The 26001-nt window shown below is 33.3% G+C and overlaps 2 protein-coding genes across 7 annotated transcripts in view; one reads left to right on the forward strand and one right to left on the reverse strand.

The window, feature by feature from the left end:
* Dbct (Dihydrolipoamide branched chain transacylase E2) overlaps positions 1 to 9805 on the reverse strand; it is a 61958-nt gene extending 52153 nt beyond the window's left edge. Inside the window, exon 1 of one of the 2 annotated variants that reach the window (XR_004759539.2) lies at positions 9255 to 9805. Coding sequence is in view for 1 of the 2 variants with exons in the window: in XM_035368720.2 (XP_035224611.1) it covers positions 9255 to 9326 (72 nt within the window). In the remaining variant the exon portion in view is untranslated. The remainder of the gene's footprint in view (positions 1 to 9254) is intronic. The other variant, XM_035368720.2, reaches the window with a different exon arrangement.
* The window catches only part of IFT46 (intraflagellar transport 46), a 201810-nt gene that overhangs the window by 6277 nt on the left and 169532 nt on the right, over positions 1 to 26001 (forward strand). For 2 of the 5 annotated variants that reach the window (XR_015039626.1, XM_085811369.1), the window contains exon 1: positions 10159 to 10520. The exons of 1 other annotated variant lie outside the window; for it this stretch is intronic. Coding sequence is in view for 2 of the 4 variants with exons in the window: in XM_085811369.1 (XP_085667495.1) it covers positions 10461 to 10520 (60 nt within the window). In the remaining 2 variants the exon portion in view is untranslated. Of the gene's footprint in view, positions 1 to 10158; positions 10521 to 26001 lie in introns of those variants that run through there. 2 more of the 5 variants (XM_085811368.1, XM_085811366.1) reach the window with 2 other exon arrangements.

Raw genomic sequence — 26001 nt, forward strand, 5'->3', positions numbered from 1 at the left:
TGCAATCAGGAATTCAAGAATCAGAAATTTGCCCATTTAATACTGACTGAAGATTTAGAAGTGAACAAAGTAGTCAACGTCAAAACAAATCCTAAAATCAGATCATTTCACTAGTGTTTTAGGAAATTCAATGAACACTGAAATATCAAATGTCAGCTAACCTTTTAAAAAGAATGAAGATACTTACAAAAATAACAAACCATATTGTTATGGATTTGGTATTTAAATAGCTAATATTAGTACAATTTTAAATTAAATTATTTTATTCCCCATGCAGTGCAGCGCATGACGAATATTAAGAGTAAGCCTATATATTAAGACGTGCGAGAATATTAAGAGTATTATTTTCGAGTTTAGGAAAATTAAAAATACAAAAGCATGTGCATTTAACATTTAGTAAATAAATATCTCTTTTTGATTTCAAGAAATTGCTAGAACAATCTCGTGCATGATTTAAAAAGCTTAAAAAAAAAGAGAAAAACCTCTCAATTCTGTTGTTGTTTTATGAGTTTGTTTAGAAAACTGCTGTTGTTTTACTGTAGAGAATTCGCGGACTAGCTTTCTCTATTTTGAATTAGTTCTGGTGAACGTTTTTAGTAGTTTAGAAGATAACTACTGTGAGATATTAATATTGTGTGAATATTTGAGGAAATTTAAGCATTTTGCTTTATTTGTGGTAATAATAATAAATATTATTCATTTTTTTCATCGGACTTGTGTATTCAATTCATAATGAACCCGTAAGCACGCAACAATATTTTCAGGTATGAGAAGGGTTGAGTTTTCAAATAAGATCTGAAGATAAAATAAAGCTTTCAATGTTGTTAAAACGGACGACCAATGCCAAATAAAATTTGCTTATCATTAATGAACTGCATACTAACACATTTCACAAATTTTTACAATCACTATGAGACTTAGAGCTAGTAGCAAATAAATTACTTTGAATGAATCCTGCATTATTATCTCATGCTGCAGTGTTTATATGGCAGTACAACATTCCTATTCCCATACCCATACTGTTATGCTATTTAACCCTCTGACCTGCAAAGCTGTATATATATATATATATATATATATATATATATGGCCTCAAAAACTTTTTGTGGAACCTTAAGGAAAGTATATATACATGCATAATGAAATATGTCCAAGAAATTAAGGCAATTTATTAAAAGCACATAAATTCAGTTTTAAGTTACCAGGGGCATTCTGGCATTAAAATTAAGAAAATATATCTTTCTCGTGACAATTCTAGGAAATTTGGCCTTTCTTAATGAAACTCCATGCCAGTCAGAAGGTTAATCAGTTAGAATAGACTGAAGAGTACCCCTTGTATTATCGCGAAGTTGTTGTTTCATTTATTGACAAGTTGTTTCATTTATCGCCAAGTTGTTGTTTCGTTTATGGTAACCTGAGAAGTTGAATGTTCCGTAAATATACTTTTACCTAGAACTGGGTGCTCCTTTGACTTTTTAAATGAAAATATATCAATGTGTACATGGACAAAGTCAAGGGAGTGAGCAATGCCAAATTTGTTCTATTAACTGAATTTTTTTTTTTTTTAAATAGGTCAACGTGTATATGGATAAAGTCAAGGAAATTGTGCAATGCCTAGTTAAAGAGCTGCACAAACTCAGTATCCAAGTACCCGTAAATATACTTTTACCAGTTAATGAACCAAATCATCAATGGTAATCATAACTGACTATCTGATGACTTTTTGTCCTATCCGACTGCTAACTAAAATTACCAAAACTTAAGAAAAAGTTTTAAATAAAACCATTTATTAATACACTAAACTGATGATTACACAAACTGAAAGATTAACAGAAGCAAAACTCTATTCACTTGTAACACACATTTAATTTTGTGCCCTGCATTTGATGCAAAAAATGCAGGGCACAAAATAGTGCTTAATACTAGAATGGCGGTAGGGGTCATTTTGACCCTTTTACTTTTATCCTTCTTTCTGCTTGATGCATTGTCAAACAACCCATGAAAAACAATCACTCATAAGGATTTTTTGATTGCATTCATACTATTCCCCAGAGGGATAAAAACCTGGGTGGTCTCACTACTTTGTAATGTCTACATAAATTGTTGTTCCTTTGTTTGCAATTATCTATTCCTTTGAAGAAAATACTGCCAGGAAAGTAGATGCAGGGTTTTTCATGCTTACATTTCTTTTCAGAAATAGTTTATTTTACAGATGCATTTTCCAGTTTGCTAGTTCAGCTTACTTACTGCAGGTGATAACAGTTAGGACAGGTGTTTTCTTAGTAATCCCAAATCAGTATTTCAGTGCACATGAATCCTGCCATCAAGTTCATTATCACCTTTCCTTTACGCTGTGAGAATCATATGCTAAAATATATTTCCTGTCGTCTTCGGATAGTCTGATATTGTTCTGCTTTTTTCAACTTTTATAAAATATGTCTAATAAGCGGAAAAGAGGTCTTAGGGATGAAGAAATTAAAAAAATTGTTGCAGGAGCTATCTGAAAATTACTCTGGCGGAGGTGAAATTGATCATTTTTCTGTAGAAACTGAAGATGAATTCCAGGCACAAACTATTAGTGAATCCGAGGACAGCAAAATAAACGAAGAAGTCAGCAGAAATAAATGGGCAAAAACGGATCAGGGTATTTGCAAAACTGTTTTTACAGCTCCTGATAACACTATATGGAATGAAATAAATTCCAAAAATTCAGTCTGTGGCCATGTTCCTGCTTCTAATGTTCTAAAAGAAACAGCAGGACCAACATCTTTTGCAAAGAGTCATGTTTCTGAGGACAAAGTGTCTAGTGCTTTCAAGCTTTTTATTGATGATATCTTGCTGCACATAAAGAAATGTACAGAATACGAAGCTCATCGGCAACTTGGAAATAAAGACTGGAAGTTATCTCTGGATGAGCTAGATGCTTTTGTCGCTATATTGTATGTTCAAGGAGTAATAGGAACAAAAGGCTTAGATTTATATTCCTTGTGGTCCGAAGCGTGCGGAATACCATTTTGCAAAGAAACTATTTCAAGAGATAGATTCAAAGAAATAAAATGATTTTTAAGGTTTATTGAAAAGTCAAAAAGATCTACTGGATTACAGACTGATAAATTTGCTCTTGCATCAGACATGTGGAACAAATTTACTGAAAATTGCAAAATGTGCTAACGGCCAGGACAAAATACAGTCAAAAGTTGTTAATTCGGACACCCATAATCCGGAATGATCTATAATCCGGACCTCAAAGCTACAAATTTCTGTCGCAGAAATTTGTAGCGCAAGACCTTTACGGCTGCAAATATGCGTGTGCGCATAATACGTTTATGCATGCACGTTTAATGTATAACGGACGGTATAAGCTAAGCTAAAATTATCTAATTCAGTTAATGTTGGAGATTGCGTTGTTCCTTAATCTTCAAATTAGATACGGCTTATTATTTTTTGAAGACTGTTACAGCAATTTTATAAAAGTAAGCTTGAACTTTCGATTATGTCAAATAGAATTTCCGATATATATTTACTAATATGTAAAGGATCTACAAAGCGAAAGTATGTTTCAAAGTCCATTAAACAAAAAGTGGAATTGCTGCAAAAAAATGGATAAAGGCATATCTTTTGTTTCTTAACCATTCGGAAATCTGGGTTGATCTTTACAATATGGTAACTGGTAGTTTGGTGACATTTTGGAGGAGATAAAGGTTACTACCTGGGACTTTGGTAATAATGTGAGCAGTACTCAGTTCCGATTACGCATTATTTTGTGTGAGAGAAATGAAAGATCATGGGATATGTCATGTGATATTAATGGACGAATTACGGTTCTTTAATCGGAAAAGGGGGGAAATCGGGAAAAAATGTGGAAATTTTGTATTTAGCTTTATTCTGTGTTGTGTGAAAAAGTGTTGGTTAATTTTTGGATCCCATGGCCCTAACTAAAGTGAATTCGAAATGGGTATTTAGGCATTGTGATAAAGAGAAGTTTGCTTTTTATTTAGTGGAGGAAGTATGGAGGAAAAATTCGCAGAAAAAATCTTTCAATAATTTTATTGAATGAATTAGAAAAGTGTATCCGCCACGTAATCAAGATTCTGAAGAAGATTAGGTAAGTTAGTATTTTTAATTATTTGAGGATATTATTTTTATGCATTGTTCTAAATGTAAGATGGAAAGGAATTTGGTATTATTGGGAAAATTGTTATTAGCAATGATTTAGTTTAAAGTAATTAAGATTGTAAGGTAATTTTTATTAATTTAATGTATGTGCTCATTTATATTTTAAGTAGTGTTTTTGAATTTAATTATATTTTAATGAAATGATAGTTATTTTGTGAATTTTATGTTTGTAGGAATTTGGTATACGTTTTAGTTGAAGTAAACGTGCATGGAAATAATTTAAATATCTGACACTAAGTATTTGTAATGGTTGCGGTATGAATTCGTTGGTGACGTTTATAATATAATAGATGATTTAGAGGTAAAAGTTTTTGGATATTTTATTTATTTTATATGTGGAAATGTTCATATTTGGAAAGGGTAAATACTTTTTCGCGATCAGGTAATTTCATATATGTTCTTTTTACCGGGTTTAAAGATTGAGAAAATTGTCATGTATTTTCGTGAAATTTTTCTAATTTATGAGAAAAAAGCAGTGTACATGGATATAGTGAAGAGTGTGCGCAATGCCATTTTTGTGCAATTCTGGGATGTTTTTTTAAGTAAAAATAAGTCTGCGTGTACATGGTTTATGTGTATGTGTTATTTTGAAAAACGCGTAAGGAGTATGGTATTGTGCACTTTTTCCCAATTTTGCAGTGAATATTTGTCAAGATTAAGCAGTTTTGTTTGATCAAATTTCTAGCATAAGTGTAATTCGGCTAGTAGATTGTTGGAAGAAGTGTTCAGTAGATAAAAAGAAAAGAAACATGTCTTTACTTCGTGTAGACAAAATGGCGGCGGGGAAAAAAAATAGAGGGTTGCTGTAGGAGAGTTGGTTGCCAAATTTTTGCCAAAAAATCGCCAAGTTACCATAATGTAAAGATCAACCGAAATCTGTTTATCAATTTCACGCTGCTCTGCGGCGGGGTAGGGGGGAAATGCCGTGGCGCGCAATGAATTGGAAGTTGATCTATCAGCACCATCTTTATCTTTAGGGCAGATGTTTTTATTTTATTTGGGCTTATAATTCCTTACTAAATGAAGTATTTCATCTCGATGTGTACCGTCCTTGATATGATTCAAATCAAGTTCCTCGTCATTATAATTCGCTTCCGATAGTGAAGAAAGTGACCCAGAGGTTATTGAAAATGAAAAAATTTTGATTGACAAATTAGTCGGTATTCTTGACACAGCAATTATAGGACTTGAACAGCGGAACGTTGTAACTAAACAAGAAATTATGTCTGTTTAATAGAATTAAAGAGAAAGTATTATCACATGAAACAAAGGAACTTAAACAACTTACATTGAAAGAAATGTTTAATAAAGTAAACGAATAAATATTAAGCTTTTACTTTTCGTAAATTTTGATACCCTTTAGATCATAATTGTTCTTTATTTCATAAATTATGCTTTCATATTTTTAATTTTGTAATTTCTGCATGCCATCTTACCAGATTTAAACTGATGATCCATAATCCGGAACCGCTAAAGTCCCGACGAGTCCGGAATAACGACTTTTGACTGTACAGTTAAAAGTCGTTAATTCGGACACACATAATCGGACCTCAAAGCTAAAAATTTTCTGCGCATGCGCCGCGTTGACACATGCGCATATGCGTTTACGCGTGCGCGTAAGACCTTTACGACTGCGCATATGCACGTGCACAAGCGCAGAATACATTTTCGCGTGTGCTTTTTATGTATAACGGACAGTATAAGCTAAAATTATCTAATTATCTATTTCAGTTAATGTCGATGATTGCTTTGTTCCTTAATCTTCGAATTGGATCCGGCTTATTATTTTTTGCAGACTGTAAGCGCAATTTTATAAAAGTATACTTGAACTTTCGATTATGTCAAATAGAATTTCCGATGCTGGAGCTCCCAAAGGATCTACAAAACGAAAGTATGTTTCGATGTCCATCAAACAAAAAGTGGAATTGCTGCAAAAAATGTATAGACTTGAAGAAGGTGACAAAGAGGTTAGTGAAAATGAAAAAATTTCGATTGACAAGTTAGTCGGTATTCTCGGCACAGCAATTGCGGGACTTGAACAGTGGAACCTTGTAAACTGAACAAGAAATTATGTCTGTTTATAGAATTAAAGAGAAAGTATTATCACATAAAAAAAGTAACAACTTAAACAACTTACATTGAAAGAAATGTTTAATAAAGTAAACAAATAAATATTAAGCTTTCTTTTTTGTAAAATTTGATACCCTTTAGATCACAATTGTTTTTTATTTCATACATTACGGTTTCATATTTTTAATTTTAGAATTTCTGCATGCCATCTTACCAGATTTAAACTGATGATCTATAATCCGTAAAAATTTATAATCCGGAATCGCCGAAGTCCTGACGTGTCCGGATTAACAACTTTTGACTGTATTACAGTTGATGAAGAATTATTCCCATCTAAAGCTAAATGTAGATTTACACAACATATGCCTAATAAACCTGACAAATTTGGAATAAAATTTTGGTTATCTGTCGATGTTGATACTAAATACCTCTTGAATGGATTTCCTTAACTAGGAAAAGATGAAACAGCAAATCCTCAATTACATTTGTCTGAAAATGCTATCATAAAATTAACGGAGCGACATCTAAACAAAGGGAGGAATATTACCAAGGATAACTATTTTACTAGCATTAAATTAGCAGAAATGCTAAAATAAAAAAATTCAATTATGGTCAGCACAATGAAAAAGAACAGAAGAGAAATTCCTATATCTTTGAAAAATATGCGTAGTAATCTTTATTCATCGACAATAGTGGAACATGATAATATCACACTTACCATCTATCAAGGCAAAAGAAACAAAAGCGTTTTTCTACTGAGCTCATTACATTCTACTGTAAAAACTAAAGACTGTTTCAAGAAGTTGTCCGATTCAATAGCATTTTACAACGCAACAAAGTATGGTGTGGATATTCGTGATCATATGTGCCAAAAATATTCAATTAAATCGGCTTTTAGATAATGGCCTGTACATATCTTTTTCAATATTTTGGATCATGCAGCTTTGAACACCTGGATAACTTATAAAAGTATAACAGGAAACACCATTAACAAGAGTGATTTTCTACTGAAATTAGAGGAGTTAAGAGTGGTACGTATGGTTTCAAAACTTCCAAAGATTCTTCCTGAGTCTTCAGAAAAAAACACATGAAAAGAAAATGGATATAAAAAGAAAAAAGTGTCAAGTACAGAGATGCAATGGAAACAAATCTCAAGAATATTGTGCATCTTGTTTCAAAGTTGTGTGCGGAAAATGCACTGGAAAAATTGTTAAAAATTACTTTTGTATCAACTGCATTAATTCTTAATACGTATGTGTAATCTTTAATATTTTAAACATTAAATAGAATTGAAATGAAATGCTTTACATTTTCCATTCAGCTACAGATATAATGATATAACTGACACACCAGAGAACATTTCTCATTTCTGGATTTAGAGAGTGAATCATCCTCTCAGTAAGTACATAAAAAAATATTATTATATAAATTGTGTTTTATTTTAGTTAACATTAGCTTTAATTTGTGAAACCATTTATTTGAAATCAATTCTGATATCAAATTAATGAATTATGTATATAATATGTAGTATGATATATATAATACGTAGTACGATCCAATTCATAGCCATGTACTTGATACATTTACAGTATTTTAAAAAGTCAATAAATTATCATGTGATATTAAATGTAAATTATGAAATACATATAAAGTACATATTTGTGTCAATGTATGGCATTTAAAATTGTTTTACCATTGTTATTTCAGTACTTTCACCAAAGGGTTAAAATGACCCCTTACCGCCATTCCAGAAGGTAAGATTTTCCCGCCGTTCTAGTGTTAAGTATTATCGCAACCACCTTAGTAGAAATTGCCAAACTCTAGCAATCATATGCATAACAATTAAGATAAAAATTAATACATATGCATAACAATTCTTTAGGTAACCATATCCACTGTAAATTGTAATCCAAAAATTCATCAAACCATCTTTATTTCTTAAAAGACTGCCAAATTGCACCATGGTAGTTGTACTTAAACATAAGTACCTACAAAATTAACATAGCTAGCCTACAAACTAAGGACTTGTGAAGAAATCACGGCTAGCAGAAACTTGTGCAGACAAGTTAAACTACAGCAACACAAAAACTTAGTGATCGCCAGTATATGCTGCAAGTACTCTGAAAACTTATGTTAACTAATTTGCATGTTGGTGGATGCTGATGAAAGCAGAAGTTATAATAAAGCAGAAACAAGAAGCTTGCTGGCTTAGCTAAAATAAAATATTACACATTTTTGTACTGTGAAACATTTTTTTAATCCAGTTAAGTAAGAAGTTAAAGAAAATCATTCAGAAACATCAATAAAATCTAAAGATCCAACACAAATGCATTAAATATTTTCCATACACTGAATTTCACCTACAGTACACGTAAGGGCAAAATTATTGGCAAAAGTGTATTTAGTACTCTCCCATAATCAAAACTAATTTCAGGAAGGTTTAGGTTCCAAATTCAAAATATTGCTAAATGTGGTTATCAGTATAAAGGTTAGCCCATGCAATTTTTAAGAATTCTGAATTTAACTAAAGTTATTGGACAAATCATTTTGGCATCTTGGTGAGGCAGCTGATGGAAAAGTACCCTGTTGTGTTGTGTTGTTGGCATAAGTATTTTAATATGTTCACATTTTAGTTACCAAAATCATCGATAGAATGCTTTTTCTATCACCGATAGCTTTATGTTTATTAGCAGATATTACAGTGCTAGGTGATAAATTTTGTTAATATCAAATATTATGAGCAACAGCTCAATTATATTTCAAAACTGAAACTCTAAATATAATAAAAATCAAATCTCATCTCCAATCTTTAGCACAATTTCAAAATTAATCAACTTAAGTAAGAATTAATCAGCTTCATTGAATTAATCAAATCTATATTTTAATCGAATCCATCTCATAAACATTCCGGAATAATACAATGAATTTTAGATAACAGTCACATACTGCATTGTGTATGAATAATAATTAATTTAAACGCTCATTAAAGTTATACATTTGAAATTTACCGGAAGTTTATGCAAAGTTCTTGAAAAGTTAATTGATAAACATCGCACAACTCTATAGGCGGCCATGGTCATATAAACTTTGATCTCCGTTACAGTTAAAAAATATATCAGCTGTTGAAAGATGGCTTGGAAAACATTCTACATATCTCGCATACAATGGAGGGAACCAGCTAAGGAAAGTTCGCATCGTTGCCTCATTCGTTTCAGTTCATCTTCAGATTTAGCAGTCGACTTTCGAACGACGAAAAGGAATCGTTTAAATGGTGGTTTAAGGTACTTTCCCGACCCACAGTGAAAAGAAATGAAACACAAAATATATGAAAAAGTGCAAGCTTTAAAATCTCAATCAAATAAAATTACTTGAAGGAAAATTGTACATTAAAATCATACATTGGTCATCTTATATTACATCTTATTAAATTGTACATTCATCATCATATTTCTTCAAGAATCTGCTCGGATAACTGCAAGCGGGTGGGCTGGTGTTTTATTTTCGAGTTTTTGAACGTGAATACATGCCAGTTTCCCTTAGAAAGCCCCCACGAAGGCATTGTTACCCGGGTAAATCGCCCTAGTGCGCTTTGCTGTATTCAGATACCTTACTTAAGCTTACATATTTTTGTACCTCCAAGAACTTTCTGTTTGTCTGCATTTTATTTTAAGATGAAAGACATTAATTGAAGAAGCTTAATTTTTTATAGAACGAAAATATTCATATTTCGCATTTAAATGTTTAAGAAAATTATGAAAACTTTTAATATCAATCTTTTATAAAAGTTATATTTAAATGTAAAATAGTATTTTCAGTGTTCGGTTTGGTTTATTTGATTATGGCAAAGTATTCAGAGTTTCAACGTCCTTATTAAATATATTTTTCTTTCAGCAGGAATGGCATTACTGACCGTAACTTTGGAAAATTATCTCGTCGCTATAGAAACGAAATAAACAGGCATTTATTTAATAATATAATTCTTACGTACCACGGAGTGCGTACGTAATGTTTCAAACTTGTAATTCCCGGCATAATTTCTAAGTTTGAGCGAAGTAATATGAATCCGTAAGAAGTATGCTGTAAATAAGTATGAAAACATAGGCTAATAGTAAATTATATTTATGTAGCTGAAATATTCTTTTTAAAATTAGTACTTTTTGATAGTTTGCCATATCAAGGCTTAAATTAGAGATTCACACAGCTTAGTATTAACGATGGATGACGAAGAGAAAGCGGTGGATGAATTAGATGATGAAAAAGAACCTGATCAAAAAGTAGGTTTTCGAGGTATCCAGTTTCTCTTGAGAATAGTTTTGTTAGTTCTGTGATTATCTTTGTACGATGCTTAATTATACATGAGCAAAAGTGTTGAAATGCAATTTCATAGGATGTGTGTGTGTCCACATATATATATATATTCCTTTTTATGAGGGTTTTTTTTTATAATTTATTTTCCTGTTTTTAATTCAAGAGTAAGTTTTGATTTTTGATATATAAATGATACCATACTAATCTTGCAATATTGAAAAAGAAAAAAAGTGTACATACTTTTGTATATGTTAAGTTTATCTAATAGCTGATAAAATTGGATTCAAAATCACCAGATAATAAGTGCTTGATATTTTTTTATTATCTGCACCCATACTGAAAACTCATGAAAGAGTATTCATGAGGCAATGCAGTGTGTAATCAAAATAGTTATAATGGCAACCACGATGTTGCTAAAAAGTATGCTGCCAAAAGGCAACCGAGATGTGTGCATACATTTCAAAACGTTTTGTTAAGTTGCTTATTAGTTACTGCTTGAGTTTTTTATTTATAATTTATATTTATTGCATTTGTTATTGGCTTACTGCTGAAAATATCTGAAGTATGGTTATATCCTTGCAGAAAAAGAAGCAAGCAAAGAATAATTTTCTTGTGTTATAAATATTGGCTAACATCTAGAGTTTCAGAGAGACTCTTATATGGTAGAGTTTTTAGTGTAGTGAAATTATACTTAATGATGTTTCATATTAATAAATTCAACATACTCTTTTGTAACATACTGGCTTTGGACAACTTTTATAAATATTTTTGCTTTTTGCCCTTTTATATTATTTTTGCTTTATTTTTACTAGTTTGGGTCCATAAGTGAGTATTCCGAGTATTATCAACTGAAATATTAAAACAGTCTTCCTTTGCTTCAAAATTTTGTTCTGGTGAACAGTCTGACTGCATGGGCATTTTGTGATTTTCCATATGAATGTTTTAAAAAGCCATTTTTAAAGATATTTCTTCATTTAGGGGGACAGTTTAATTGTGCTTTCCCATAACTGATTAAACAACAGTAATATAAAAGGTTTTTGTTATGATGAGTCTTTAAACTTTTGAATTAATATCAGTTCTTCTTGTTCCTATTTGTGGTTGATGCACAACAGATTTTTGACTTATTATTTAATATGATAGACTCCTCAATCATGGACTATTTTTTCATTTAGGTTGACAGCTTATTTGTGCTTTCCATAACTGATTAACACGTTGATGGCTGTGCAGATAATCATTGTTCTTTTTGTGTGGCGGTGCTTGAATTAGCAGTTTGTTTCGTGAAGTGAATAGAGCTTTGAAACAAGGCCGTGTATAGAGCAAAGAGTGTAGCAACATAATTGCAATAATTGTAAGGGCAAGCCGGCATTTTGTGTAGCCTGCTTTAAAAAGTTGCATATATTATATTAGTAATTAAATATTAATAATTATATTATTAGAAAATAATAATTATTATATTTAATTTATAAGCTACATTTTAAGTTATTTGTTTTGTATTGAATGTTTGATTATGATGTTGAAATGTTAATGTTAATATGTAGTAAAAAATTTTATCTTATTTTAATTATTCAACAACATTTGTAATGTTATACTGTTGAATAATTAAAATAAGATAAAATTTTTTACTACGTATTTTTTTATATACAAGCGTGACCAATCGGTGAGTCATGCCGGCCCACAGAACAATCAAGCATGATCCACTGGTGGGTCATGTCGTCTCACAGAACAGACAAGTATGACACACCGGTGGGTCAGGCCGGCATCAAACAACAACAACTTATAAAAGGTTTTAGTAATGATGGACATTGAAATTTTTAACTTTACATTAGCTCTTGTTGTTTCTGTCTGTGATTGATGTACAATGAATTTTTGAATTTTCTGATTATTTGATAGGATAAACACCTCCTGGACTATTTGCATTTGTTATTTGCCAGTTTATCTGAAGCACTAAATTTGAAGCGTATGGTTGCAGCTGTGTTATTATTAATTGAAAGCAGAGGTCCACTCATATTTTCAAAGCTTACTTTTTTAAAATTTAATAAAACATTTACACTTAGTTTTTCCCCTATCATGGATTTAATGAAGTGTTGTAATAAAAATATCCTTCTTGTGAATTTTAAAATCTTGTATTTCACCTTCTTCTTTGCAATGTTGCTGGAATTTTCAGCTGTCAAAAACAGCACACATAATTTTCAGTTTTCAAAAGCACATATTTTTATACTTGACTTTATATACAATATCAAACAAAAATGTGCATACTTTTTGCATATATTAGGTTTATCTAATAGTTGATAAAATTTAATTCTGAATCACAAGATAATAAGTGCTTGATATTTTTTGATTTTCTGTACCCCCACTGTAAATTTATGGAAAAGGATAATACTGTTTTGTCATCGGGTCCAGAAATATGGTGTATATATGTATATGGGGATGTATGTGTTCATGTATGTATGCATATATGTATGTACACTGCTCAAAAAAAAAAAAAAAAAAAGGGGGGGGGACAGTGCTATATCTCCTGTTCTACTGGGCCGATTGACAAAATTCAAACTGCGTTTCTCATGTCTCGAAAGCGCGACTTAGGATATATATTAAATTTAGATATAGCACTATTCTAACATAGGTATTTTGACACAAAATCAGACTTTTTCTGAAATAGCATATCAATATTTTTCCATATTTCGATTCTACAACTCAAATTATGCCAGAATACCAAGTTTTGTAAAAAATCGTACGAGTAGTTTTTAAAATATTAGCTCATCAATGTTATAATTGAATTTGGTAAATATTTGTTAATATCTCTTTTTTTATTAAACTTTTATTGTTTTTCCTTTCACATTTCGAAATTTGGGTTCATTCCAAATAAAATTTACCGATTTTTTTGTGTTTTATTTTGTAAATTTCTATTTTCAAATAAGTTTTATAAATTTTTCGAAAAAAAATTTGAATTATAACCTATAAAATTTTTACCATCATCTTAAAGTAGTTGTAGTTTTAAGCATATCTGCAAAAAATTAGCCTTTTTTTATTCAAAATTTTCTAAGATATACACGAATTTACATATTTTCGCGTTTTGAAATTTGGCATCTTTTTTTTTTTTTTTTTTTTGAAGCGATAATATCGCCAAATGTGGTTTATGGATTTTTGTTACAGTGAATTGCCACAGCTATTTTTAACCTTGAATTTCAAGTAAAATTTTACAAAGAATTAATTACATGAAATTTTTTCCCTCAATGATGCGTAATAAATATTTATTACTACTATATGAAAAGCTATTTTTTTTAATTATAGATGATATTATTCAAATTTTTAACTATTTTTTAAAATTTCTCTTTTTCTTCCTTTTTTTTAAAAAAAAAATAAGAGTAAATTTTTACCATCGGCGTTTTATCGTCTGCTACTTTACTTTAACTTCGTTTAAATCGAATTGTCTAAAACTGAGAATTTTCGTTTGATGTTTATTTGAATTTTATGACATTAACTGCATAATTTATTTCTAAACAGACTGTTGCTTATGAAGTGGCTGAAAGAGCGGCTGATACTGTAATCCATATTTTTAAAGCACAGTATATTTTTATAGAAACATAAGATTTAAAATAATCATTTTTATAAAAGTCAGATTATGATATAAACATACAACCCTCTAGAGACTGAATTAATGGAAGTTCAATGGTTATGTAGAAATGATCTGCAGCTACTTAATGGCTGGATAAGTCAGCAGGTTCTGTGGACAAGTAAGAATAATTATATAAACGACACCGAACATTCTGGATTCAATTAACAACGAGGATACGATGTTTATTAAATGAATTTAAGAAGTTTTAAAACATAAAAAATTAACTCATTTTTTATCCTAAAATGTATTTTTGTGCGTAGCGTATTTTCATTATATCTGTTACGAGACTCTATCTGAATTTTCTTCATTCAGTCGGTACTCCATTAAAAGAAACTTATAATTAAGTAATACGGACAATCCACCCAATTAATTCACTTAAAACAGGCAATCCACCTTAATGCAAAGTCATGGTGCATTTTTACTTCATTTATTCTAAAAATTAAAAAAAAATTTAAAAAAAAAATAAATAAATAAAAAATACGATACGATGTTGCCAAACCGTAAAAACTTAATCTTTTAAGAAATTGCATTTGTACAACCGTTGAGTTGCTCGCGACATCTCTTCCCACCTTTTGATTTATGGTGGGCGGAACATAAATCTAAATACAATATACTTAATAACGAGACTAAATACTTAGTATAATCATAAAAGAAAAAAAAACTAATTAAAATGCGAAGGCTTTGCAATAGTTCTACCACATCTAGTTTTAATTATCTTATCAGGAGGTTTAAAGTTAATTTCTTTACTAGCAGGAATGTTAAATTGGTTTTGTTTAGGTAAAAACAAGTTCTCGTCGTCCATCACTTCCAAAGGATACAGTCGTTGCACAGGACGGATCAATTCACCTGCAGCTGTTTTCACCTTTGCCACTCTAACACAATTATCTTGACTCAATAACTCGACCCAATGGCCTGTCCAATCTTTTTTTGTTTTCACTTCCCACAAGTACCACATCTCCCAAATATATTTGTCTTCGAGTAGCTTTATTATCTCTGGACTGAATTAGGGGACTCAAATATTCGTCTCTAAATCTTTTTCTGAGATCTTGTCGTAATTTCTGCTGATATCTATATCTCTTATTGATATTGACTTCATCTATATGGTCTAAGTCCGGAACTCCCACCGTTCTTATATCCTGAATGAAGATAGAGGGTGTTAAAGGCATTAAATCTTCAGGATCTTCAGACAAATAATTTAACGGTCTTGCGTTGATTACAGCTTCCGTATCGCAGAGAATGGTAAACAGCTCCTCATATCTCAAGCAGGCTCTTCCTAATATTCTTCTCAGAATTTTCTTAACCATCTGAATAATACGCTCCCACCAACCCCCCACCACGCAGCTGTGGGGGGATTGAACTTCCATGTAATCTTCAAAACATTCTTGCATAATTTTGCTCCAATCGAGTGAAAGAAAGATGTTGTTCGTCCCAACAAAGTTCGTACCATTGTCACTATCCATAGTTTTTGGTCGTCCACGTCTGGCTATGAACCTTCTGAAGCCCAACAAAAAATCTTCGGTGGAAAGTCCTTGTATCAGTTCAAGATGTATGGCCCTATAAACAGCACAGGTGAACAAAAGTATCCAGCTTTTCTTTCCATCCTTTAGATGAAGAGGTTCAGATAAGTCTGCTCCAGTTACTTCAAAAACCAGAGCGTCTCGGACCCTATCTTCAGGCAGTGGGGCTAGAACTGTTTCTCTCTCTCTCTCTTTTTTTTTTTTTTTTTTTTTTTTTTTGTGTGTGTGTGTGCATTATATCCTTTGCATCGAATGCATTTTGCGATTACCCTTTGAACTGTTTTGCGTTCTCTTAAAATCCAAAACCGTTGACGAATATCCGTCAAAACAATTTGAACTCCAGCGTGTGAAAGTACTGTATGTCTTTCGAAAATTAACTTTTCTACAATTTGATAATCAGAAGGTAAAAGCATGGGACACGCGAAATAATCTGTATCATCTTTTCGAAGGATTTTTGTCCTCAGTCTCATTAAGCCTTCTTTATCAGTGAAAATGCAAAGAGTTTTCAACTTTGATTTTGTAGATTCGTTTTGGAAAGATTCTTTCTGAACAATTAAGAAAAGCCTTTTCTCACCTGCTTCTATTTCCTGAACAGATAATTCTTCCTTAAGTTTGTGATCGGAATTTCTAGAATTATGAAAGAATCGCAGAATCCAAGCTATCAGCCGAATGATTCTCGAATATTTAGAAAAACGATGCAAATACCATTTTTCGTTAGGAGCAACTGAGGTAGCTAAGGCAGTTATTTCCCTTTTTCTTTCTTTAGAAACGTCTTCCATATTTAATTTAATTTCAGAGACGGGCCAATTTTCTTCAGGCTGTTTAAGCCACAGTGGACCCTCCCACCATCTGGATCTGAGCATATCTCCAGCGGAACATCCTCTGGATGGGAGATCAGCTGGATTGTCGCTCCCTGGAATATGCTTCCATTGTTCCTCTGATGTTAAATTTCTTATCTCCTTCACTCGATTATGTACAAATGTTCCCCAGTTATTTTCATGCTTGATCCAGAACATAACGGTAGAGGAGTCAGTCCAACAGGTACTTGATATTCCCTTTAAATCCATCGCTTCTTTCACTGTTGCAGTGAGACGAGCTCATGAAACATGCTAACAATTCTAATCGAGGCATCGTTATCTTTGTTAAAGGAGCCACTCTACTTTTAGCTTCAATCAAATGAACTTTTACCCCTTTCTCACATTCGCTTCGTAGAAATACGATTGCGCTATAGGCGGTCTTGCTCGCATCACAAAAAGTATGAAAAACTCAATTTTTCTTCCGGGACATTGCTTTGGACATATCTTGGAATTTTGATCTCTGTTAACAGATGTAAATCTTCAAACCATTTATTGAACTCCAGGGGAATATCTTCTGGACAGGTTTCATTCCAACTAATCTTCAGGTTCCAGCTATTCTGTATTAACAGTTTCCAAACGAATCGTTACTGGACACAGAATTCCTATAGAATCGAAGATGCTGTGAACTGTCGAAAGAATATATCTTTTAGTAATGGGTTTTTGCTTGAAATCAATTTTTTTCAAGATTACAAAACAGAACATCTTTAGTTTTATCCCATAATAATCCAAGAACAGGGACAAGTTTTTTTTTTTTGACATTCCTCACCTGTTAGACTGGAATGTTCCCTTTTCTCAGTTGTAATTCCCCCAAATAGAGAGTGAATTAAGATTTTCTTTTCTGTAGGCTTCAAACCTAGTTTCTTAGCTATTTCTTTAAAAATGTAAGAATGTTGTGAGCCAGTGTCAATAAGTACGCGTACTTGTAGCTCTTTCCCTTTAGTTTTCAGTTTCACTTGTAACGTTTGAAGCAATATTTCATCAGAAGTGCATAAGTTAGACGAACTAACATCAGACGACAACGCCTTCTCAAGTTCCTGTACGTCACCTTTCATCTTATTTCCAGGGAGTTCTGGGCACATCAAAATCGAATGTTTTTTACTGCAAAGGACACATTTGATGTTGGACTTGCAAAATTTAGAACGATGTCCAATTTTTAAAGACAAAACGGGCCTTTTTGTTTTTTAAAATTTCTTGTTTTTCTTGAAGCTTGAGTTTACGTGCAGAAAAGCAATCTTTACTTTCGTGCAGTTTATCACAAAATATACAAACATTTTTTCTTTTATTCTCTGTCGTTCCCGCAAACAAATCTGCTGCCGTCCGTGGTTTACTAGGAACAGAACGCTGTATTTTTCCTTCTGAAATATGTGTTCCTTACTAACAAATCCCTTTGCTGAACGAATACGTTCTTCCCCTTCAACTTCAGCTTTCAGAAACAATAATAAATTTTTTAATTTCTCCCCATAAGCATTTTCTTCAGAAGAATCGAATTTGGTGTTAACTATAGGGTTTCTTAACTAAACTCTAAAAATGTCTTCCGGAATACACGATTCTACAAATGGGAAAAGTATAGCTGAATATGTATCGGATGTTAAGCCTATGGACTCCAAGGCTCTTATATGTGACTCTAATTTATCATATAATTTCGATGTGTCTAACTTTCATTTTTCTTCGGTAACATTTTTTACAACAAGATTTAAAAGTTCACGTATATAAAATTCAATTAGTAATTCCTCCCTGCCGAATCTTGATTTTAAACATGCAATAGCTTTATCATAATTTTCGCATGTCAGTGGGTAACTATCAACAATATCGCGAGCTCTAGATCCTTCAGTTATACATTGAATTAAATATTGAAATTTACTATCTTCTTCCGCAATATTTTCGTCGTCATGTATTCTTTTGAATTGGCTCCAAAAGACAAGCCAATCTTTAATTTCCCCGTCAAATTTCAAAAGTTCGATCTTCGGTAACTTTAACTTTCGTTTTTGAACGGGCGAAGAATCAACAGAACTTTCGGTTTTAGAAATTATATTTAAATACATTTCTACGTTTACTTCCGCTTTTACGAAATTTTCATTATATTCTTCTATTATCGCGTACTCGTTCTGATACTTTTTATCGTCTGTATCTTCTAATAATAAAGAGCTTATTTCCTGATCTATTTCAGCTAGCTGACAATAAATACTAAATTAGCAAAGTTAGATCTAATGCTCTCTTCTTTAACATTATCTATCTGCCTTTAATAAGTCATTCAAACCATTAAAACATTTTGTGAAGTTAGCTCTTATAGGAGAGAGTTTTATAACAAGTAATTCCATTTTCAGAATAATAGGTAATTCAAAATAACGTACCTTTAATATCACGTCATACGGTCGCCATGTTACGAGACTCTACCTGAATTTTATTCACTCAGTCGGTACTCCATTAAAAGAAACTTATAATTAAGTAATACGGGCAATCCACCCAATTAATTCACTTAAAACAGGCAATCCACCTTAATGCAAAGTCATGGTGCATTTTTACTTCATTTATTCTAAACATAAATAAAAAAAAAAAAATAAATAAATAAATAAAAAAAAAGATATGATGTTGCCAAACCGTAAAAACTTAATCTTTTAAGAAATTGCATTTATACAATCGTTGAGTTGCTCGCGACAATGTCCTTAAAATTCTAATTTAGAATGTAATTGTCAAGAACTGAATCCTAATCATCAATAATATAATAATTATTACGGTTATTAATAAATCCTTCTCATAAAGTAATTGCAAATATTTCAAAAAACTTTCTATCTGAATGCAAATATTTTTAATTTTATATTAATGAAGATTGAACACGATATTATTTATTTACACTTCAATTCTTACCGTCAGCTCTTGTAGAAGTTAAAAATCAATTATATTTAATTAAGGATTGGATTGGATTATTTAATTATGGCAAAGCACACGAGGGGTATCTGTCTAAAGGGAAAGATGCCTTCGTGGAGGACTTTCTAAGGAAAACTGGCTCGTATACACGTTACACATGGGGAAAAGCACGAAAACGCCCATGCATCCAACCCGTTCGCGGGTTCGAACCTCAGACCGAACTATCAGTGTTCAGCGTCTTTACCGCTCGGCCACTGGTGGACTATTTAATTAAGAAATGACCATCTAAGTTTAGAAACAGCGTACCGTAACAGCAATTGAATTATTGGCGCCGTATCTTTCATGTTACTCCCGATTGGCGAGCTACATGATTTTTAATGAGTATTCGGGTTTTGCTAGTAACTTCACTTGGAAATCGCGCTTAAACTAGGTTAGTTGGTTATTTGAACATTGAAAGACCATGGGAGCTATTTGATTAAGATGCTTTCATAGAGAACCTTTGTAAAGAGAACCTAGAAAACTACGAAAACCAACCATGCTGCCTGGGTTAGACTTCGCAACAAACAATTAGTATTTAAAAATCTTCAAATGCTAGGCAACTGGTGAGGCTCCAATTAAATCTCCAATTTAATATTTTATTTGTAAATATTTAAAATATTGTTGTATTCTTAGACACAGAAAGCAGAATTTAAGTTTTGTTAACTCGTTAGTAAACTACCAAGCCGTAGTGCAAATGAATATTCAATTTCTTTTGCAATAATTGTATTCACTGAATATTCTTGGAATATGAGCTAAAGAAGGAAGGTTCTCGGAAGATTAAAGAAGTGTTTAAATCCAGTGATATTAGGTTTGTCTTTCAAGCTCAGGATCAAAACGATTCTGCAATTGCTCGAGTAGTTGACTTGTAAATGGCTGTGAATTAAGCAGATGACTTTTAATTTTAAGTTTTCAGTCAGAAAACGTATTCCAAATGTTTTATATTGCATGACAATGCATCTTTTCATTATTCAATAACCAGTCGGAGAACCGCTTGTGTTCCGAAAATAAGTATGTGTACTCAATCGTCCTGCATGTTCTTCACATTTGTCTTCTTGTGTTTTTTTTTTTTTTTTTCCAAAAACTAAAGTTGCCTCTCAAAGGAGGAAAGTTTTTTGACATTGAAGAGACAAAAGGAGTATGCCACCTACTTTTAGAGGCATGTCAAAAACAGATCTCTACAAGCTTTCTCTTCCATTACATGTTGTGCAGTCAGACAAAAAGTTGCATCAGCGTAAATTCTATAATATATTTTTATTACACTCTGATTACTTTATTAACATACAGTGAATATATACTAAATCTTTTACTTCAGTGTAAGTAATTCGGAATTTTTGACGGAATTGTTGTCGGAACTAGGACTTAGAAGATAAGTCAAATTAAATATTTCGTTAAATCAATAAATTCAAGGTCGAAGTTTCAATATTTGATTTTCGAAGGGAGGGGAAATTTTTTCAGTTTTGGTCCATTATCCTAAGTATATTTGATTCGATTCTTTATTTTTCCATAAAAGCTAAAAATTTACGCATGGTATACATATAACGGATAGCTTCAAATTAAAATTTAATAATATACAGAGTGGTTATAATTAAAGTTCTACATTGAAACGGTCATAAAAGGAAAACTACTGGATCAAGTGTTATCAAACTTGGTAATCGTGTAAAGGAGGTCATGGGAATTTATTTTCCGCGAAAAAAAGAAAGTTCGAAACCTTACCACCAGGGGGAAAATGGCGCTCTATGCAATATTGTTAAACGAAATATGGGTTGGAATCTAACTTAACCTTTTGTTACACGGGTTTAATATGTTGTATACCCTTAAGAAACTTTGAAGTAAGCAAATTACGATTTAAAGGCGTTAAATTCGATAAAAGTCGAGTGCGCCATCCGTGTAAGTGAGAAATTCGTCCGTGAAAACCACGAAATAGCGATTAGAAAATGTGAGATCGCAAATCACCTGCACAAGTGCGTACAATCTGGAAATCGTTTTCGTACAGATCGCTAATTTGTAATTTTTGAAGCCTGAATTCGGCCCTAAAACATGAAGATACTGATTCAAAACGCTTTAAATCGATTTGGGCCAAGGAAATCCCTCATGTTATCTATCTAGTTCCATTCCATTCTCCTACTGCATTCGATTGCATAGCAGTCATTCCACACCGTTTAGTGTTGAAATGACAGCTAGTTTTATAACTGAACCATTTTTCTGTGAAGAGCAGTCGACAGCTGGACCACTGTAATTGCAGCTCACTTAGAGTCAATGTTAAAATGTTTCGTGAGACATGAACTGCAGTAACGTAGCATTTTAGATACTACGATTTTTATGCAGGGCTGGGCCCCACGTGTGTCGCCCAGTTACTTAGGCAACATTCCATTCCATTCCATTTACCGCTTTTATACTGGGCCTAGCCTGCGTGGAACTGCAGGCTTTTTGCCAGTTGTCATCCTTTATGGGGACCTGGAAGTAAAAGAGTCGTAAAACGTGTCACAGTGACTAGATGTGAAGATTTTAAAAAGAGAGGTGGCACTTTGCCACTGTAAAAGAAAATGTCATCGTGAGGTGGTGTAACTTCAGATACAAGTATATTCAAGAAAATGCAATAAATAAATTCTAAAAATAAAAAAAATAAAAAAAAAAATAAATAAAAAAAAAAACATAATGCAACAGTAAAAAGTCTGCTTAACGAGTCTTGTATAAGTAAATTAGCATTATTTACAGTATATACAACATGAGCTGAAGCAAGCAAAGTCCAAATGTGCAGCCCTGTCATGTGATGACCAGGAGTACCTGCCATTGGCTGGGGCAGAAAAATGCATAAAAGCATAGTTTTAAAAATATCTATCGTTCAGTATTGTTAAAGTTAATTTTTCTCGAACTGGTAATTATCCTGGGAAGTGTATTCCACTATAAATTTCCACTAACAGTTCACAGTAATGCAGAAAAGTTCAAAATACACTAGCACTGGGCGTGGCTTATCTTGAGAGTTCATCATTCACGTAAGTGCTCAGTACTTGCGTTTAAATTATAAAACAAAATATGCATACATGAAGTAAAGATGAATAATAAAGTAGAATAAATGCAGAAGATGTATACAAATTTGTACAGTCCTTGCGGCAGTGATGGGAGTTCCGAAATGGAGATAGTATTTTCAATGTCCATGGTCACGTGAGGGGTCACCCTCCCGTGCTGTGATTCCTATGAATGTTGCTTGATTTTTTCGGGTTAAGTTGGATGATTTTCGTCTGCGTTCAGTAAAAATGCAACGGAAGGACGGAGATATTGGTCCTCAGCGAGGATTTCGTAGCTGAGGGTCTGGAAATAATTTAAATGTGCACAGTCGAACGCTTTTTGCTAGAAATTTTCATTAATCCTGTGCAGGTAATCTTGAATAGTCTCGATGCGAAGATCACTGTGCAATACAGAGTTTCTGACATAATAGGGAGCGTTTGTAGCTAGTCTAGTCTAGTCTGTACGGCTATTGCCGAAATGTCGCACAGCTGCGCAACTTATCCGGCTCTTGAAAATGAGCCCGAAGGGCGCATGACGTTGATCTTTCATGACAATTTAGAGAGGTCAAAGGTGGTTACAGGGGGCTACCATGAGTCGCAAGGCCATTGAGTGGCGAGCGCATCGAGAAATTCGCGAAACAGGAGCCGTGAGGAATCTGTGTGATATGTTTGTGTTGTATCATAGAAGAAGACACAGACAAAATCCAACAGTTTCAATCATGACATCTGAAGTAATACAATTAATAATAAAGTAAACATAATCATGCAGTATTAACAATAATACTACAATAACCCGAAAGGAAACAAATTAAATGATACAAATTACAATTGAGAACTTAAAATAAAATATATACACTATATACAAGAGCTGTGCATACTTTTCATGAAATATTACGTGGGGAAATTTAAGTCCCTGGCGAGGTGGGCCGCGAGTGGTCTTAACGAAGCATCTTCCTCAAGAATAATATAGTCCAAAACATTAAGATAGACATGTGATTGCATTCTTGAGCCTTGTCAAAGAATTTGACATTTGCATTATGCAGATATGTTTCAATGGACTCCATTTTAAGGTCACGGTGCAGGGTGTGATTTGAGACATAACAATGTGCGTTAGTAATCATTCTTAAAACTTTATTTTGAATAATTTGCAGCTTGTTTAACTCCTTTTTCTGAACTGTAGCCCAGGCTGGAGATGCATGCGCAAAAATGGGACGAATAATGGAATTGTAAATATGCCTCTTCCTCTTAATATCTAATCTGGAGGTCGCAGACAGGAGCGGCGTAAGACTTTGAATGACACCAATAGTCTTGCCTCTGACACAATTTATGTGATCTTTCCAGAGAAAATTAGAACTATATTTTAATCCTAAGTATGTATCCTAAGTATGTTGACATCAGGAACGACAGTATCAAAGAGCAACAGCTAGACAGTTAAGGGGTGGTTCATCTTATTCTTTTTAAAAATCAGAAGTTTGGATTTGTCAGCATTAATTGCAATCTTCCACTTGGCGCACCAATGTTCAAGCTTGGGCATAAAACGTTGTAGTTTCTTTACAGCAAAATTTGGCGACCCAGACTTGACAGCAAAAGCTATGTCATCTGCGTAGCAACCCATGAAGAAATTTTGATCTAGATGTTCTGCAGGTAGGTCTGCCACGTAGAATAAATAGAGCACGGGCCCTAAAATAGATCCCTGCGGGACCCCGGCTTTCACTTGCTTCTTATTTGAAGTGCTTTCTCCAATATGAATATAGAATGTTCTGTTGGAAAGAAACGAGTGAATAATTTTGATCAACTCATTGCTGAATTTTAAGTTGATTAACTTATAAATTAGCCCCTCATGCCAGACGCGGTCGAATGCCTTCGCCACGTCCAGCATGAGTAAGGCAACATATCTTTTGTTGTGCAGTGCACTGCCTATGAACTCGTTCAGTCTAACCAACTGCTTCGTCGTAGAAAGGGCTTTCCGAAAACCAAACTGCTCGAGTGGTAACTTATCCAGATGTGGCTGTATATGGCTGAGGACAATTCTTTCGAGTATCTTACCCATACTGGGAAGCAGGCTAATGGGCCTGTACCCTTCCGGTTTCGTCAGATTTTTTCCCGGCTTAGGGAGCACAATCATCTTTGCAGACTTCCATATACGCGGAAAATAACTATTGTATAGGCAAGCGTTTAAAATACCTGTGAGACGATTGACCATATTAATAGGCAGCCATTTCAGCGCCACATTGTTCACATTATCCTGCCCGGGGGCCTTTCTGTTCTTGAGCTTCTTAATAATGTTTAAGATTTCTTGTGGCGAAGTAAGCTCTAAATGATTTTGCATGTTGTTATTATGAATCCATTCTGTCACTGTGAAGTTCACAAAAGTTGAAAACTCCTGATTGCATGGGGAGGTATTCGTGGTGAACTGCTTCTCAAAGTGCTCAGCGAGCGTGTTACATTTTTCAATATTTGTGAGCGCAATGCCTTACTCATGATAAATTGGCCTATTGACGGTGCGTTTATTTTTTAAACGTCTTACGAAAGACCAGAAGGAGCTACTTGGCTCGTTAAAGCTCTCAATCTTCTCATCCCAGAGTTCCTTACGGTGAGTAATGATCTGCTTTTTAATTTCCCTACTGAGTCTATTCATCTCTTTCTTAGTATTTGGATCACAGGTCAGATGAAACCTTTTTCTAAGTTTATTCCTGTCTCTGATGAGATTTTTGATCCTATTCGGTAACTTATTTGTGATTTGTCTTCTGGGAATTTTTCTCGTGGCCGCATGATAGGCACTTTGTATATCCATCGTAAGCTGATTGGCAGCAAGCTCAATGCCATCAGGAGTGCGTAATTTAAAGTTATTAGTGTGACATTCAGAGAGTATTTCATTAAAGGCTTTCCAGTTTGTCGTGTTGATGTGCTCGTCCATGACATCCTTAGTTGTACCTAGGGTCGCAATGACTGGGCAGTGATCCGAATCCAATTCTTGAAGCACTTCAAGATCGAATGAGAAGGAGATGGTGGAGAGGAATATATCAAGAATGCCACCAGTATTTGGATTTTGTGGCAGATAGGTGTACTCACCAGGAACATGAAAATAAACTGGGTAATTCTTAATGAATTCAGATAACTTAATTCCATTTTTATTAGTCTTCCTACAATTCCATTCCTGACTTTTAGCATTTAAGTCTCCCGCAAGAATGGCCTGCTTATTAATGTCCAGAATTTTCGCCAGGTAATTAATATCAAGAATATTCTTAGGAGGGTTGTACATAGAATTGAAATAAACATTTCCATAGTGCGGCAGAAGGACAGACACAGTGACCAGCTCATGCCCATTAAAGCGCTCATCATTGATCAGGCAGGATTGCAGAGAGCTGCGGACAAAAATCGCGACCCCCCCCCACCTCGGTGACTTAGACGGTCGCATCTATAACATACATAATTTGGAATTTTTATCTGAGTACTTGGCGTAGCAAAGGTCTCAGTAATCAGTGCCACGTCAATATCATGACACGTGAGAAAGTTAGAAAGTTCCGTGAGCTTATAATGAATGCCTCTTG

The sequence above is a fragment of the Stegodyphus dumicola genome, chromosome 2, assembly GCF_044657685.1.
Source record: "Stegodyphus dumicola isolate Sdum_Otavi_A_Nest chromosome 2, ASM4465768v1".
In the NCBI taxonomy this organism is placed as follows: Eukaryota; Metazoa; Arthropoda; class Arachnida; order Araneae; family Eresidae; genus Stegodyphus; species Stegodyphus dumicola.